Source organism: Salmo trutta, chromosome 15 (genome assembly GCF_901001165.1).
Source record: "Salmo trutta chromosome 15, fSalTru1.1, whole genome shotgun sequence".
In the NCBI taxonomy this organism is placed as follows: domain Eukaryota; kingdom Metazoa; phylum Chordata; class Actinopteri; order Salmoniformes; family Salmonidae; genus Salmo; species Salmo trutta.
This window is the reverse complement of record NC_042971.1, coordinates 47293843-47309458: the sequence shown is the minus strand read 5'-3', so window position 1 is coordinate 47309458 and position 15616 is coordinate 47293843. Positions and strand designations below refer to the sequence as shown.

The 15616-nt window shown below is 40.0% G+C and overlaps 1 protein-coding gene across 2 annotated transcripts; it reads right to left on the bottom strand.

Annotated features, from left to right (window-relative positions):
* Nucleotides 1–2109: 2109 nt before the first annotated feature.
* On the bottom strand, nucleotides 2110–11925 carry cry5 (cryptochrome circadian regulator 5). 2 transcript variants are annotated; one of them, XM_029691809.1, is made up of 11 exons: nucleotides 11824–11925; nucleotides 11136–11368; nucleotides 10630–10824; nucleotides 10254–10372; nucleotides 8570–8724; nucleotides 8197–8337; nucleotides 7895–8062; nucleotides 7501–7641; nucleotides 4280–4431; nucleotides 3536–3762; nucleotides 2110–2356 (listed from the first exon to the last, which is right to left on the bottom strand). In XM_029691809.1, the coding sequence occupies exons 2-11, from the start codon at nucleotides 11348–11350 to the stop codon at nucleotides 2301–2303; spliced, it is 1569 nt and encodes a 522-aa protein (XP_029547669.1). In that variant the 5' UTR covers nucleotides 11351–11368; nucleotides 11824–11925; the 3' UTR covers nucleotides 2110–2300. The 2 variants fall into 2 exon arrangements, with proteins under 2 accessions (XP_029547669.1, XP_029547668.1); XM_029691808.1 differs by having other exon boundaries at nucleotides 2110–3762.
* Nucleotides 11926–15616: the final 3691 nt, after the last annotated feature.

Below are 15616 nucleotides of genomic sequence, written 5' to 3'. Positions count from 1 at the left end.
ACTTTTATTTTAAGAAGGTGAAATGTCAGAATAATAGAGTAACTTCAGCTTTTATTTCTTTCATCACAATCCCAGTGGGTCAGAAGTTTACATGCACTCAATTAGTATTTGGTAGCGTTGCCTTTTAACTTGGGTCAAACATTTCGGGTAGCCTTCCACAAGCTTCCCACAATAAGTTGGGTGAATTTTGGCCCATTCCTCCTGACAGGTCTGGTGTAACTGAGTCAGGTTTGTAGACCTCCTTGCTCGCACACGCTTTTTCAGTTCTACCCACAAATGTTCTACAGGATTGAGGTCAGGGCTTTGTGATGGCCACTCCAATACCTTGACTTTGTTGTCCTTAAGCCATTTTGCCACAACTTTGGAAGTATGCTTGGAGTCATTGTCCATTTGGAAGACCCATTTGCGACCAAGCTTTAACTTCCTGATTGATGTCTTGAGATATTGCTTCAATATAGCCACATAATTTCCCTTCCTCATGATGCCATCTATTTTGTGAAGTGCACCAGTCCCTCCTGTAGCAAAGCACCCCCACATGCTGCCACCCCCGTGCTTCGCAGTTGGGATGGTGTTCTTCGGCTTGCAAGCCACCCCCTCCCCTTTTTCCTCCAAACATAACGATGGTCATTATGGCTAAACAGTTCTATTTTTGTTTTCAGACCAGAGGACATTTCTCCAAAAAGTATGATCTTTGTCCCCATGTGCAGTTGCAAACCGTAGTCTGGCTTTTTTATGGCGGTTTTGGAGCAGTGGCTTCTTCCTTGCTGAGCGGCCTTTCAGGTTATGTCGATATAGGACTCATTTTACTGTGGATATAGATAATTCTGTACCTGTTTCCTCCAGCATCTTCACAAGGTCCTTTGCTGCTGTTCTGGGATTGATTTGCACTTTTCGCACCAAAGTACGTTAATCTCTAGGAGACAACGCATCTCCTTCCTGAGCGATATGTCGGCTGTGTGGTCCCATGGTGTTTATACTTGTGTACTATTGTTTTTACAGATGAATGTGGTACCTTCAGGCGTTTGGAAATTGCTCCCAAGGATGAACCAGACTTGTGGAGGTCTACAATTTATTTTCTGAGGTCTTGGCTGATTTCTTTTGATTTTCCCCATGATGTCAAGCAAAGAGGCACTGAGATTGACAGTAGGCCTTGAAATACATCCACAGGTACACCTCCAATTGACTCAAATGATGTCAAATCGCTTATTGGAAGCTTCTAACGCCATGACATTTTCTGGAATTTTCCAAGCTGCTTAAAGGCACAGGCAACTTAGTGTATGTAAACTTCTGACCCACTGGAATTGTAATACAGTGAATAAGTGAAATAATCTGTCTGTAAACAATTGTTGGAAAAATTACTTGTGTTATGCACAAAGTCATTGTCCTAACCGACTTGCCAAAACTATAGTTTGTTAACAAGAAATTTGTGGAGTGGTTGAAAAATTTGTTTGACTCCAACATAAGTGTATGTAAACTTCCGACTTCAACTGTACATGTGATGCCGTAAAGACGTCAATCTATTGACGTCTTTACCGCATCGCATGTGTTTGTATAAAAAAAGTTAGCACTTGTGATCAAGAGTAAAATGAACTAGTTTAGACACCCATGGCTTCAATTACAAAATCTATGTGCAATGGCACATCAATTTACCTCATTGCCGCCCACCAAAATTAGCCTACATTTAGGCTATTGTTTGTATTTCACACTGTTGGGGTAAAAATTTGTTATGCTTGTATAGATGTCAACCCCAGTTCATGTTATCGTCACCAATCAACTGCATTACAGTTAAATTACTATCACCCCTGATTTCTATATGCTAGTTATTCTACCAGCTTATATGAATGGGAAATGGCATTTAGCGGACATTTTTGTAAACCTGAAAAGGACAACTTCTAAATATATTTGGCTGTTTTCACTGCATGATATCCAAATCAGATTTTAGTAACCACAATCATGATGGATTTGACAAATATCCCATCATCCCCCACGGTCTGTGTCCCATGTATGGTTGTTTTCTTCAGTGTGTTGATCTATGTGATGTGCTTTGCTTATTTTACAGGCCAAATTTCACTGCAATTTATTTCCTTCGTATGTAAAATGACTGCCTTGTTTTGAATGTTTAGCAAAATAGTTTTTATTTTCAGCACATACAGGGGGAAAAGCCCACCAATTCCCATACATTGAAAGTCATAATGTAAAAGTGACATGTAAACCGATAGACAAAATGTAACATGGCAGCTTCTACTCAAGCGCTAATTGAAGTAGATGAACACTTCTCCAAAACAATATCATTAACTCTATCATTTCTTCTTCTTTATCAGCATGTCCGCAACAGATGGTGCTTTGTGTTTTCTACCTTCAAAAGCAAGAGAAAGAGTTAGACCATTATTATAAATTCAAACCATAGCAAATAGGGGTGTGATGTTAAATGAATTTGGGATCGTCAACATTTAGAATTTTTGTTGCAAATAATGCTACAACAACTGTAAATAGATGACATGCTTCTTTCTAAATTATTGGCCACCGATAAAGCGCTCCGCACCTCATTGTCATTTATTAGTTGGAAAAATGGCAGTGAGACATGAAAGCGACAGCAGCTAAGTCCTGTATGGCAATACTTTAGTTAAATGAGAAGGTGATGAAATGCAAACTTTGTGGTGGAATTGAGCTACAGTAGCAGTACTGGTGCAATGCTGAAAGGGAGGCACCGTGAGACCCATCCCGTTGCTGGCAGCAGTGGGATAAGGGACGGAGTGAAAAAAATCTATAATTGCAGACATTGTCAATGGTAGAGGATGTCTGCTTCAATACCCTAATGGCATATCTAGAACCAGACTACAAGATGCCATGTCGAAAAACCACCACAAACCTGATGGAGAAATTGTACAACGATTGCTCTCAAACAGCATCGTTGGACGTCTATGAACACGTTGCAACGAGTCATCATATTGATGAAGTGTGACATGAAGTCCCATGTACTTAGAACATGGAGGGGCACAAAGAGAACCTAAAACTACATTTATACCATCGTTACTGAGTGAATGGGGGACAGCAGTAAGGGGAGTGCCGTCGGGTAGGTAGCCAGGACTGCATTTAGATAAATTTTTTTACGATAAATGGCAGTTTAAGTGCTAAGAAAATGTGTACATTTGTCACATCCCTAATTGCAAACAATGAGCTCCAATGAATCATTCCATCAATGATATAGCAGCACATATTTATTATGTTTATTTGGACAAGGAACAGCTAATCTGCAGTCCCTGTCCTAAATACTGACAATTAGTCCTTTCATCAACTGTAACGTTAGTTGTCGGTACTAGCGATCAGTAGTAATTTAAGGCATTCAGGGTGATATTCTGACTTGATCCATGTGCACAATTTGGACTTTCACATATAATTTATTGATATCAATGGGAGACTTGCATTCAAGTTTTAGCATGCAGATCCAAAGTCAGAATATGGCGCTCTGTGTTATCCTATGCTATGGTTAGGGGAGGGGAAGCTGATCCTATAGCTGTACCTAGGGGAAACAAACCTTTCTCCTTCTTGCCGGGTGACTCCTCACTGGAATGTGGGGACCTCTTGGCGTAGGCTGCCTTCATCCTCTGGATGTTCTTCTTGCTGATCACCTCGTGCTCCACTATGGGCCGCGGGTAGTCCTTACCTACGATGCACCCTGCTGCCTCCTGGACGCTGCGGGGAGCCTTCCACGGCTCGTAGATGTACTGTGCTGGGTACTTCTTCAAGTGGGGCAGGTATTTCCTAAAACACAGATGATTGTGACTGGTTAGAACTTGGGGGGGGGGGTGTCCTCCCTTCAATACACAGGTTAATGATTGGTTGTGGTTAACAGATATTGTATCAGCTTTCAAAAAAAAAAAAAAAATGGTCTGTTTACATATTTTAGGGTTATGGTTGGTATAAAACCTGTAAATTATTTATGACTTTTAGGGTAATTCCATTACACTTTCTGACAAATTAAAGGCTTGTGATGTTTCTGCATAAGTAAAAGGAGGAAATTCATCACCTATGCCTCTACTCCCATTCATTCCAATTAGACTGGTTTTGGATTTGTCCCTGACCAAGATGGCTGCTATGTTTGCCTCAATTATAGAACTGAGGGCTTATAGCCCCTTTTAGTAATTTAAAAATATCTATGTTAACATTTTAGGATTCAGATCAACACATTTATTTGTGTGACAGCAAAACAATTGGATGATATGGTAATACAAGGTAATAAATCTAACATTCTGGCTTTGGTAAGGGTTAATGTTCTTACTTGATGTAGTCTCCATTTTTGTCAGTTTTCTTCCCAAAGGCAATGGGCGAGTAGACCCTGAAGAACTGGTGAAAGAAAGTACTAGCAGAGAGCCACTGCCAGTTCCCAGCATTCAGGGACCAGTCTCCATCCAATAAGAGTTCCTCAAATACCTGTGAGAGAGGCAAGCAAGGTCCAATGAAAATCAACTCAATAATACAGTGGTCAGAACTTGAAGTTCATCTAAATATTCTGAAATTGTGTCAACCTTGTATCAGGCCTATTGAGTCCAACATTTTCAGATCAATGCATTCAAAAGAGGATGAGAGGAAAGGACTCCACTTTCAAGTATTGAGTTGCGTTGCTCTAATCTCAGCATTTAGCCTCATTCTGTGACTCCTTACCAAACATTACCATTTTGATTTGGTTATTGTGCTTTCCATTAGACTTATGAGTTAAGGTTGAGCATGGATAGGGATTACGCCCCAAATGGAACCCTATACCCAACATAGGGCTCTGGTCAATAGTGCACTATGGGCCCTGGTCAAAAGTTGTGCACTATTTACATTTGTCATTTAGCAGATGCTCTTATCCATAGTGATTTACAGAAGCAATTAGGGTTAAGTGCCTTGCTCAAGGGCACATCAACAGATTTTTATCCTAGTCAGCTCTGGGATATGAACCAGCAACCATTCAGTTACTGGGCCAATGCTCTTAACCGCTAGGCAAGGGAATAGGAGACTACTTAATTTATGGCAACACCTGAAAAGGGTTGTCTAGCAATGATCAACAACCAACTTGACAGAGCTTGAACATTTTTTAAGAATAATGGGACAATGTTGCACAATCCAGGGGTGCAAAGCTATTAGACTTACCCAGAAAGACTCACAGCTGTAATTGCTGCCAAATGTGCTTCTGCAAAGCATTGATTCAGGAGTGTGAATACTTATGTAAATTAAATCTGTATTGATTTTTTTTAAATAAATGTAAAAAATAAAAAAATACGTTTTATTTATCATTATGGCATAGTGTGTGTAGATGGGTGAGAATCTTTAATCCATTTAAAATTCAGGCTGTAAAACAATGTGGAAAAAGTCAAGGGGTATGAATACTTTTAAGGCACTGTATCTGTTGTATGGTGAACTTGGATTTCAAGGTTTATTTGTGTAAATCTGGCTTTAATAGCCCGTGCTTACCCAGCCACTGCTGTCACTGAATTGCACCTAACATAGCCTACAGTAAGTTTCAAACTCTACAAAACAAATCTGCCAAATACTTCGACCACAATCTCTTATTGTCTGGTGTTGATCATTAGAGAATGATATGAACTGTTGAAATGACAATTATCAATTGAAAGTTAAAACCATTTGAGACGCACACTAGCAAAATGTTGCTGCTCCGCCCATAACCGTAAGGCTCTCCAGAGCGTAGTGAGGTCTGCACAACGCATCACCGGGACCAAACTACCTGCCCTCCAGGACACCTACACCACCCGATGTCACAGGAAGGCCAAAAAGATCATCAAGGACAACAACCACCCGAGCCACTGCCTGTTCACCCCGCTATCATCCAGAAGGCGAGGTCAGTACAGGTGCATCAAAGCGGGGACAGAGAGACTGAAAAACAGCTTCCATCTCAAGGCCATCAGACTGTTAAACAGCCATCACTAACATTGAGTGGCTGCTGCCAACATACTGACTCAACTACAGCCACTTTAATAATGGTAAAATGTATGTAATCAATTTATCACTAACCACTTTATTTTATATATATTTACCCTACATTACTCATCTCATATGTATATACTGTACTCTATACCATCTACTGCATCTTGCCTATGCCGTTCGGCCATCAGTCATTTATATATTTTTCTGTACACTTGTGTGTATAAAGTAGTTGTGAAATTGTTAGGTTATATTACTGCATGGTCGGAACTAGAAGCACAAGCATTTCGCTACGCTTGCATTAACACCTGCTAACCATGTGTATGTGACAAATAAATTTGATTTGATTTGAGTGCCAGTAAAAACTACAGTTAAAGCTTTCAGAAGGCAGTGTGAACTTTAAAACAAATGAAAAGGTTTTCTATATTAAGATTCCACTGTAATAACCTTGTCCTTACAGAGCATAACAAAGAGCGAGTACTTGAGTTGGATGGTTGTGCTGAGATTAATGGACGGGGCAGGAGCCAGGTTTAAAAATCGATCATCTATGGAGCAGGACTAATCGTGTCACTTTATTCCATTCAACTCGGTACGAGAGAAAAAAGTCCCCAGCTTGAAAAGTTGGCGTGGTAGTACTAAAACGTAACAGACTAGGCACAAATCATCTCTCTTAGTGAGACAGGATAACTTCTGCAAGGTTTCATGAAAATACATGATTGTTGAAAAGCTCTTGTTTGAGCAGAACATCAGGCCCTAACTGTAGATAAACTGTACATAGGCCTACTCACTGTGGTTTCTTTCTTCTATGAAATTGGACTCCAGAAGAGAGAAATGCTGTATTTCATAGATTGACAAATGATACCATTAACTCATTATTGGAATAATTAGTTACGTTACACTGTGTTTTCAACAACCACAGTGGACAATATGATCAATATTTCATATGGCCTACAGTAACGATGAATGAATTAAAGATGGATGAAGAATGTGTTGCCCTTGGTGATACATTTCAATTACCAGTAGCTGGATATGTATTACACTTACTGCAGTGCCAGGCCATATTCATGTCACCAAATAGGAAGTGAATGATTATATCCATGAACATGAATATTATTTAAAGATGGAATGGATGTGGTGGTATCACCATTAAGAATTCCAGCTTTAATGTTCATGTTTGACTAATGGCAATGATTGGTGGGCTAGGCTGGGACACCCAACTAGATCATTCTGCTCTGCAGTGAGGACCTTGTCAATAATGGGGTCAGACTTGTTGATCAATCTTCCTAAATGTCATTGCACACCTTTAACATTGTAAATGTACATACAGCAATAAGAGTAGATTTTTTTTTTGTGAGGTACTGTATTTGCCTCAGTGAAAAGCATTTTAAATGATCAGATGTCTTGTATTTACAGCATACATAATGGGGGTTCAATTATTATTTATTGTATTATTGCAGTACAGTTGTGATGGCTAAAGCCATGCTAAAGAATAATGCAGCTAAAACCCACTTGGGGTTATATCCCATAGAGGTTAATAAATAACAATAATCCATAACGACAAGGTATGGTAGTCCATACCTTCTGGCCCTCCTCCCAGCTGATCCACAGGTCTCCTCTGGTCAGGAAGCAGGCCACGGCGTGCCGGGCCAGGTGGTGGATCCAGCCCTCTTGCCTCAGCTGGGTCATGATGGCATCGATGAAGGGGAAACCAGTCCTGGCCTGCAGAGCAACACACGCACACATTGAGTGGATTGATAAACAACAATGTCATGCTTTACTATAGCATCAGATTAAGTGAAATTCTATTCTTCAGAGGTTTATGGTCTGGTTCCCAGACACAGATTGAACCTATTCCCCTGGATTAAAAAGCATGATCACTGGAACATCTCCATTATTTGCTTTTTAGTCCAGGAGTAGACTTAATCTCTGACTGGAAAACTGGCCCTATGTGTTAGGAGCTCTACAGGCCTACCTCTGCCCATGCAGCCAGATACTCAAAGTTGCTGTCCCAGTCCACCTGTGTACACACCGGGTTTCCCTCCATCTTGTCAAAGTTGGGGATGCCCAGGCCGGCTGTGTAGAAGAACTCTCTCCACAGCAGCTGGCCATGCAGTGAGACGGGAGGCTGGGAATGCTTCTTCTACAAATCCCACACAGGTAAGACGTCAGACATTCCATTTTCCACAATATGACTTCCCATTCTTGTGCATGACCAAACTCTGCAAAACACTTACCCATCAATGGAAGTTGATTGATAGGCTTGAAGAGACTCACCCCTTGGTAGACGTCGGTTAGACGCCACCAGAAGGTGCGTGCTGACAGGCAGCCAAATGTCATATAAGGGCTGAGGACGGTGGTGCTGGGGCTCAGGGAGTTTGGGGACGTCTGTGGTTTCTCAAAGCCACACACCCATTCCTGGGTGACACCAAATGACGACACGAAATTTGAACAAGGAATTACATTTAACCAACTCCCTCATTTACATCAATGAATGATTTACATGAAAGTCTGGGATAAGTGTGTGAACCTTAAGTCTTAATACTGACCAGTGTGTTAGAAGGGAAATTGTTTTTTCATCTTCCACTTCCACCCACTTATCATTGCTCATGTACCAGTAATCAAGATGGCTGCCAAAAGACATGAGTACCTTTCTCGCCATGTGTTGGTCCAGTCTCCGCAGAGCCTCTTGCTCTCCGCCGGGGAACAGCTCCTCAGTCAAAGACTCCGGATCCTGATACAACTTCTCTAACGTGGAGATGCCATAGTTTTCCTCATGTTTCTCTGAGCACAGAGTCTTTACATCTAGTTGAATGTGAGGAAGAAAGGCAGAAAAGTTAGGCCAATTCCCACAAGTGTAAAGGGTTACCTGTATAGGGCTAAAAAATGTGTTTCTTACAGAAGAAATCTGAAAATAAGCAATTAAAAGGGAAGAGTTTGGAGATCATGGGGAAATTATTAGACCAAAGTTGATCACAACAGTTGAACTAATACAAGACTGAATCCAAACATTACATTGTTGATTATGTGCATTTTACATTTAATGTACTTTCCGCCACATTTGTTGATAACGAAATCTGAAATACTCTGGATACATTCAGTAACATGATACAAATATTCCTTGAAAATGTGGGGTAGGTGCAACATAACAAAAATAATTACACAGGTTTGAGTGAGGATGAACTGGTGTCCCCAAGTGGCCACACACCTCTCCAAAGTGGAAACAGTTCCTAAGTCATTTCAGTGCACTTTTATGACTCAAAGTAGTCTTCGACTATAAAGGTGTGTTTTTGTGTGTGTTTTTTAGCTCTCCTAGCTTTGCCGTTGAGGAACTAGAGCAAGTATACTTGTAGTTAACACAACCCTGTATCCCCGCTATCACACAATTACTGTTGTTTACGCAATCCAGAAACAGCCCATTATAAATCACAATCTGGGTCAGGTGGGCATCATTTGAAAGCTTATTCTAATGCCATCATGACTAGCTAAGTTATAAAATATGATCTTAGTGTTAGGCTTTTACAAGGAAATTCAGAGAAACCGATCAGAATTTGTGCGCATTGAAAGGAGTCGAGTGCATGTTCCGCAGCACATTTTCTTCACAATAGACAAACAGGCTAATTCTGTTCAGAACAACCCAGGGTATTTTTTTATTTACATTTTTTCCTTTATTTAACTAGGCAAGTCAGTTAAGAACAAATTCTTATTTTCAATGACGGCCTAGGAACAGTGGGTTGTTCAGGGGCAGAACGACAGATTTTACCTTGTCTGCTCGGGGATTCGATCTTGCAACCTTTCGGTTACTAGTCCAACGCTCTAGCCACTAGGCTATGACACCATGTCATCTTGTAACTATACATCAAACAGTGATCATAAACGTTGACACTGTATATGACATGAGCTTTATGATATGGAAATGTGAAGTGCACATTTGGACTTGCTTGTATGACATCAAAGCGGTATTTAATATAATCCTCAAAGTCAACTTTCAAAATACATAGAGTCCTCTTAAAGTTACAGCATTTCCCTCACTCAGACAAACACAAATTTGCAAATATTGCACAATTAGCGGGAAGGATGGGGGCAACTTCTTGTCGCTTATCAGTGCCCAAATCTGCAATTTTCAACCCTTATACCCTCTTCCTCACAAAGTTAAAAGCGTTGGATTGGTTTTGGCCTAAGCATGGGCTAGAGGAAGTTTCCACCATATTTCTTACACATTTTAAATCGAAGGGAAGTGAACAAGTGCACGCTTAGGTCGTAAAGGTAGAGAATCGGGACACAGCAAATATATTCACATGGGAGAACCATTCCAAAAGACCTTTCGGTCTTACCCTTCATGTCATCCCTGGTTGGAGCGGGGATAGGCCTTTTGGGGGGACCGATACTACTGACAAGGGTCTGCAGCCGATTGTAGGTCAGGGGAGCCTTCCCGTTGTTCTCTTCAATTATCCTACAAGAATGCCAGGGCAGGGATACAGGTCATTAGTGCAGCATCCAAGATAGTCTTGCAACTCGAGTGATGGTGTTCATTTTATGTAATCAGACATTTTTCAATTAAGACAGTTTCATCATGCATTTTTTTCCTAAGATGTCTGTCTCCATATAAAAATAATCACATTTCATTTGATTCTGATTGTGTTTCATCAATTTCTAAGTTAGCAATGAGCTTTCTCTGCACCGAGTATACACTCGTTAAGGATCGCTCACCTGTCTATGTTGTAGAGTGTGTGGGAGACTTTGTAGATGATTTCTACTCCGTGCTCTTCAGCTAACCGGCCCACCTCCTTGTCCCGGCGGAGGCTGAAGGGCTCTGTGTCATACTCATACGTCAACCGCGTCACCTTCCACTTCTGGAACAGCTTAGGAAAGACCTCATCTGGCTTACCTCTCACCACAAACAGCCTGGAGAGTGGAGACCCCACCAACACTTTTCAGTTCACTAACCGTTGATTTTTGAGAAGCACACAACAATAGAATACCAGTAGGCATCCATCTGGGATCGCCACACAACAAACAGCCAAGAAGAGACACCATATCTCATTTCTTTATCCACCCCTTACATTAACTAACTAATACATGCATCTTTATTGATCCATTACCAAAGAAAATATTGTTTTGCTTCAACAGTACCCAGTCCCATCAACACAACATATCCACTAAGCAACTGAAATAGCTTTGGACATCATACTTTAGAGTTGTCCTTTTATTCCTACCTAGAATTGAGTTTCCTCAGGCTGCAATCCAAGTCTTTAAGGGCTCCTATGAGGAACTTCCATCGGTTGATGCCAATGTTGACGTTGTTGGGGGAATAGGGGTCCAGGACAAACACAGGGTAGATCTCCTTGCAGTCCCGCAATGCAGCCACAAGTGCTGGATTGTCGTGCAGTCGGAGCCCCTTGCGGAACCAGTGAATGCAGGTATGAGCCATGCCTGTTTAGTGACCTACCTTTTTAAGAATAAACGAATCAAGGAGGCAGAATTGTTAGTTCAAGCTCTGCTCCAGTGGTTCCCTCTCAGTCCTTACATGGCTGTCAGAAGTAGGTCTGAAGTGAGGGGAATTAGTGTAGCCTGGCTGGACATTTATGGCAGTTGGTAGTCCTCTAATTCTGTTACTTTCAATATCTTGATGGGATGTAATGGACTTAAAAGGGTAAACACTGTGTCCAGCATAGGTTACCTATCTAGGCTTTAAAAATATTTTAACAAAAGTAGCCTACTGAATGTCTCTGTATGGGTTCGATTATGCCTACATAGTTTCTATTGTAAACGAATTGAGATACAATTTATCAGTTTTAACATTTCAATTTCCTCATGTAAACAAATGGCCACAAATGGCACAACAGTCCGTTTTCAAATAACTATTTTGTGCCTTTTGAAACTAGCTTTAAAAACTAGACTTACCTTTTATACGGTCTTGCCTGCACCAGTAGAAAATATTGACAATTTGTTTTGTAATCAATCGGAAAGAGAGTTACAAAACCCAACACAACACGTGTTACCCGTGAGCAGCCAATCAGAAGGAGGTCTAATAAATGGATTCTGTTTCTGGCCAATAAGATCATTGAGACAGTCCATGTTGTGTGGTGCACTGCCAAACTGTGTAGTTGCTTCTTCTCCAATAGATGGCGGCGTTGCAGCTACAAAGCAGCGAGCCATTGCAATACAAAATTGACAATGCATTAAGGTGAACGAAATGTTAAGGAAGTGCACACTTCTGGAGAAGGGTAGAAAACCGGAAGCAGACCTTATAAATTGACTCAGTGATAGGGCCTTAACTCAAGTGTTTACTGCTGAACATCCAATGGTCCCCAAAAAGCCATCCGCTGTCTAGTTCTGGGACTTCATTTTTATTAAAACATTTTACTAACAACAAATCAATACGTGAAGTACATGTGGGAACACAAGTATATATAAATAATATACAAAGGACAATTGGGCTAGGAGGTACAATATCACATTACACAAGGACCTTAAGGGACATACATACACGTATAATTCGAACAGCTTTTTTGTTAGTAGAGTATTTAATTGTCTTAAAATATAGTTCAATTTCTTTTTGTAAGGTAAGAAAATGTGGTGTTTTGTTTGGAAATTTACAGTTGTGAATATGAAATTTGGCCAAAATAATAATTAAATGATTTACATAAAATTGTGTCAGCTTATTTCTATCATAGGTAAATAATCCAAGCAGTACATCTCTCCACAATAGTGTAAAATCTTCATAAATGTGTTCAATTATAAAAAGCCACAGTTTCCTTACATGAATACAATGCCAAAAAAGATGCAACACCGTTTCTGGGTGGTCATTACAAAAGGTACAATTTGAGTTTGTTTTCCTTAAACTTCTTTATATAGTGGTTGGCAGGATAATATTGATGAACAATTTTAAAGGAAACTTCCTTCATTTTGTTATTAAGTAGGTATGTGTGTGATAACATCCAAACTTTTTTCAAACAAATATTATCAATCAAACCAGTCCAATAAGGCATGACATCCTGCTGAAGCAAGGTTCATATCATTCTGTTGTTGAATGGACCAAAAGAGAAACAAATCTTTCCTACTGATGAGTCAACAGGGTGAATGGAAGTTAGGCTCTGAGGGTCAGGTTTTGGCACATTCCTGAATAATAAAGCAATACCTGTGGGAATGGCATCTAAAACAATTGCAAAATCTTTAGGTGTTACAGGGACCTTGTAAAGTGATAAGAATTCCTTATAACTAAGTAAAAAACCTTCTGCATTTACAAGTTGGCTCACCAATAGGATATTATTTCGGAACCAATATTCTAAAAACAAAGAAGTATTTTTTTACATACAATATATCCTGATTATTCCACATAATATCTATGACAAGAGAACCTGCCGATGAAAAGCAGGAAGTTTCACTGGAACTTTGTCAATATTATAATTGCAAATCAACATGAAGTTAAGGCCATCAAAAGTAGAGAAGACATGACGAGGAATAAAATTCCACATAGAAGTGGGTCTTCTTAGGAATTGTTTTATCCAATTGATCTTAAAAGTATTATTTAAGGTAGTAAAGTCCAGAAAATTCTGCCCACCATACTCGTAAGTGTTCATTACAACAGTTTTCCTAATGTAATGGGTACGGTTTCTCCACAGAAAGTTGAAAAGCATCTGGTCTATCTCCTTGCTTATTTTACCATAAAGATATAAAGATAGAGCGCCATATGTTAGCCTAGAGATACCTTCAGCCTTGGTTATTTGGACTCTTCCTTTTAAAGATAAGTCCCTCTGTAGACATTGATTTAGCTTCTTCTGGGGTTTTTTAATAAGAGGGTTTGTCACGGGTGTCGTAGGGATTGGACCAAAACGCAGCGGGAATATGTATACTCATCTTTTTTATTGAAGAAGGAAAACAAAAATAAACACGTATACAAAAACAACAACAAAACAGTTCTGTAAGGCTACTAGGCTATACAAAGAACAACTACCCACAAAAAACCCATGAAAAACACCCCTACTAAATAGGACCTTAAATTAGAGGCAATGAGGAACAGCTGCCTCCAATTGAAGGTCAAAACAATAAACTAGACATTGAAATAGAAAAACTAGAAAATATATCATAGAAATACAAAACATAGAACACAACCCAAAAACCCCGACAACACACAACAAACACACCCCTGCCACGTCCTGACCAAACTACAATAACAAATAACCTCTTTTACTGGTCAGGATGTGACAGGGTTAAAATTTAGTAAGCCTCTAGACTTCTGATCCTTAGTAATTATGCCAAATTTATGTAAGTTATTCTTTCACTGGAATACCATAATATGAAGGTGTCACACAATCTTTGACAGCCATGAGTTCACATTTATTAATGTTAAAATATAGACCAGACACTTTGGAAAAGGATTGTATCACATTGATCGATATGGGAATTTGGTTAGCGTCTTTCAGAAAAAGTGTAGTATCGTCAGCCAGCTGGCTTATAATAATTTCTTTACCAGCTATGGAAATACCTTGTGCAGGACTATTATTTAAAGAATGTGTAAGAAGCTGGGTGATTAATAAAAACAGATATGGAGAGATAGGACAGCCTTGCCTAATTCCTCTCTTTAACTCAAATCTAGGTGAGGTGCCATATTTACATTTAATAGAGCTGTTACCATTTGTATAGAGAGTCTTAATAGCCTTACAGAAAAAATCCCCAAAGCCAAATTTCTCAAGGGAGTGGAAGAGGAACTGATGCTCTACTGTGTCAAAAGTAGTAAGGCTAATATCTTATAGTCATTATTAAGAAGACAAATTGGGCACCAGTTATCAATGAGCAGCATTTCTTTTTTAGGCTTAGGTATCAGTGTTATTAACCCCTGACTCATTGTAGGAGGGAGAACATTGTTTTTAATACTCTCTAAAAATACTTCAAATAGGAAGGGAGCTACTTGTTCAGAAAATAATTTGTAAAATTCTGAAGTAATTCCATCAACATCTGGTTAGTTCTGGGACTTTCCATGCAAAACTGCCACGGCCGGCCCGCTCATTATGTAGGGTTTCCACCACTTCCGAATTCGCCAGACGAAGTCCCGCCCCCATTCAATTTCAACTGGAGCACACGGAGCAATGCACTGGGGATTGTGGGAAGGTGAGCGGTGCGAACTGAACACAGCCCAACTACCTCATTATTTTTCTAAGAAAGTAATCTGCTAAGACCAGAAATCGTAGAGATGGTGGAAGTGGATACTTAGTTCGAATCAAGTAGGGTGTCGAGCAAAGTTGGCGAAGATTAATGTCCTGAATGGCATTCATTCAGGACATTCACAGTAGTGCAGTGGCGTGTATTCATGGAGGCCAAGGGAAGCCAGGCTTCCCCCAAAATTGGACCAAGTATTTTTTTAAATGTAATAGTGTATCTTTCGTCTCTCTGTGTTTCATCATTTCTTTCAATTCGCAAGAGGCTGAATGTATCTAACTGGAGAAAGCCTCCGAGCAGGTGAAACGGTGCCCTTCTGTCTCTCTTCATGTAGGCCATCTATCTGATGCTGTCTGGTCCAAACGAGTATGACATTGTTGCCACCCATAGTATTGAATGTAGTGATGGGTCATTTGTGAATGAGTCGGCTCTGAGAGCCGGCTCTTGTAGGTGAACGTTGGGAGCAGGCTCACATATCAGAAGAGCCAAATCTATTTATAAAAATATAAAAAAATTAAGATCTGAATAATCAAAAGAT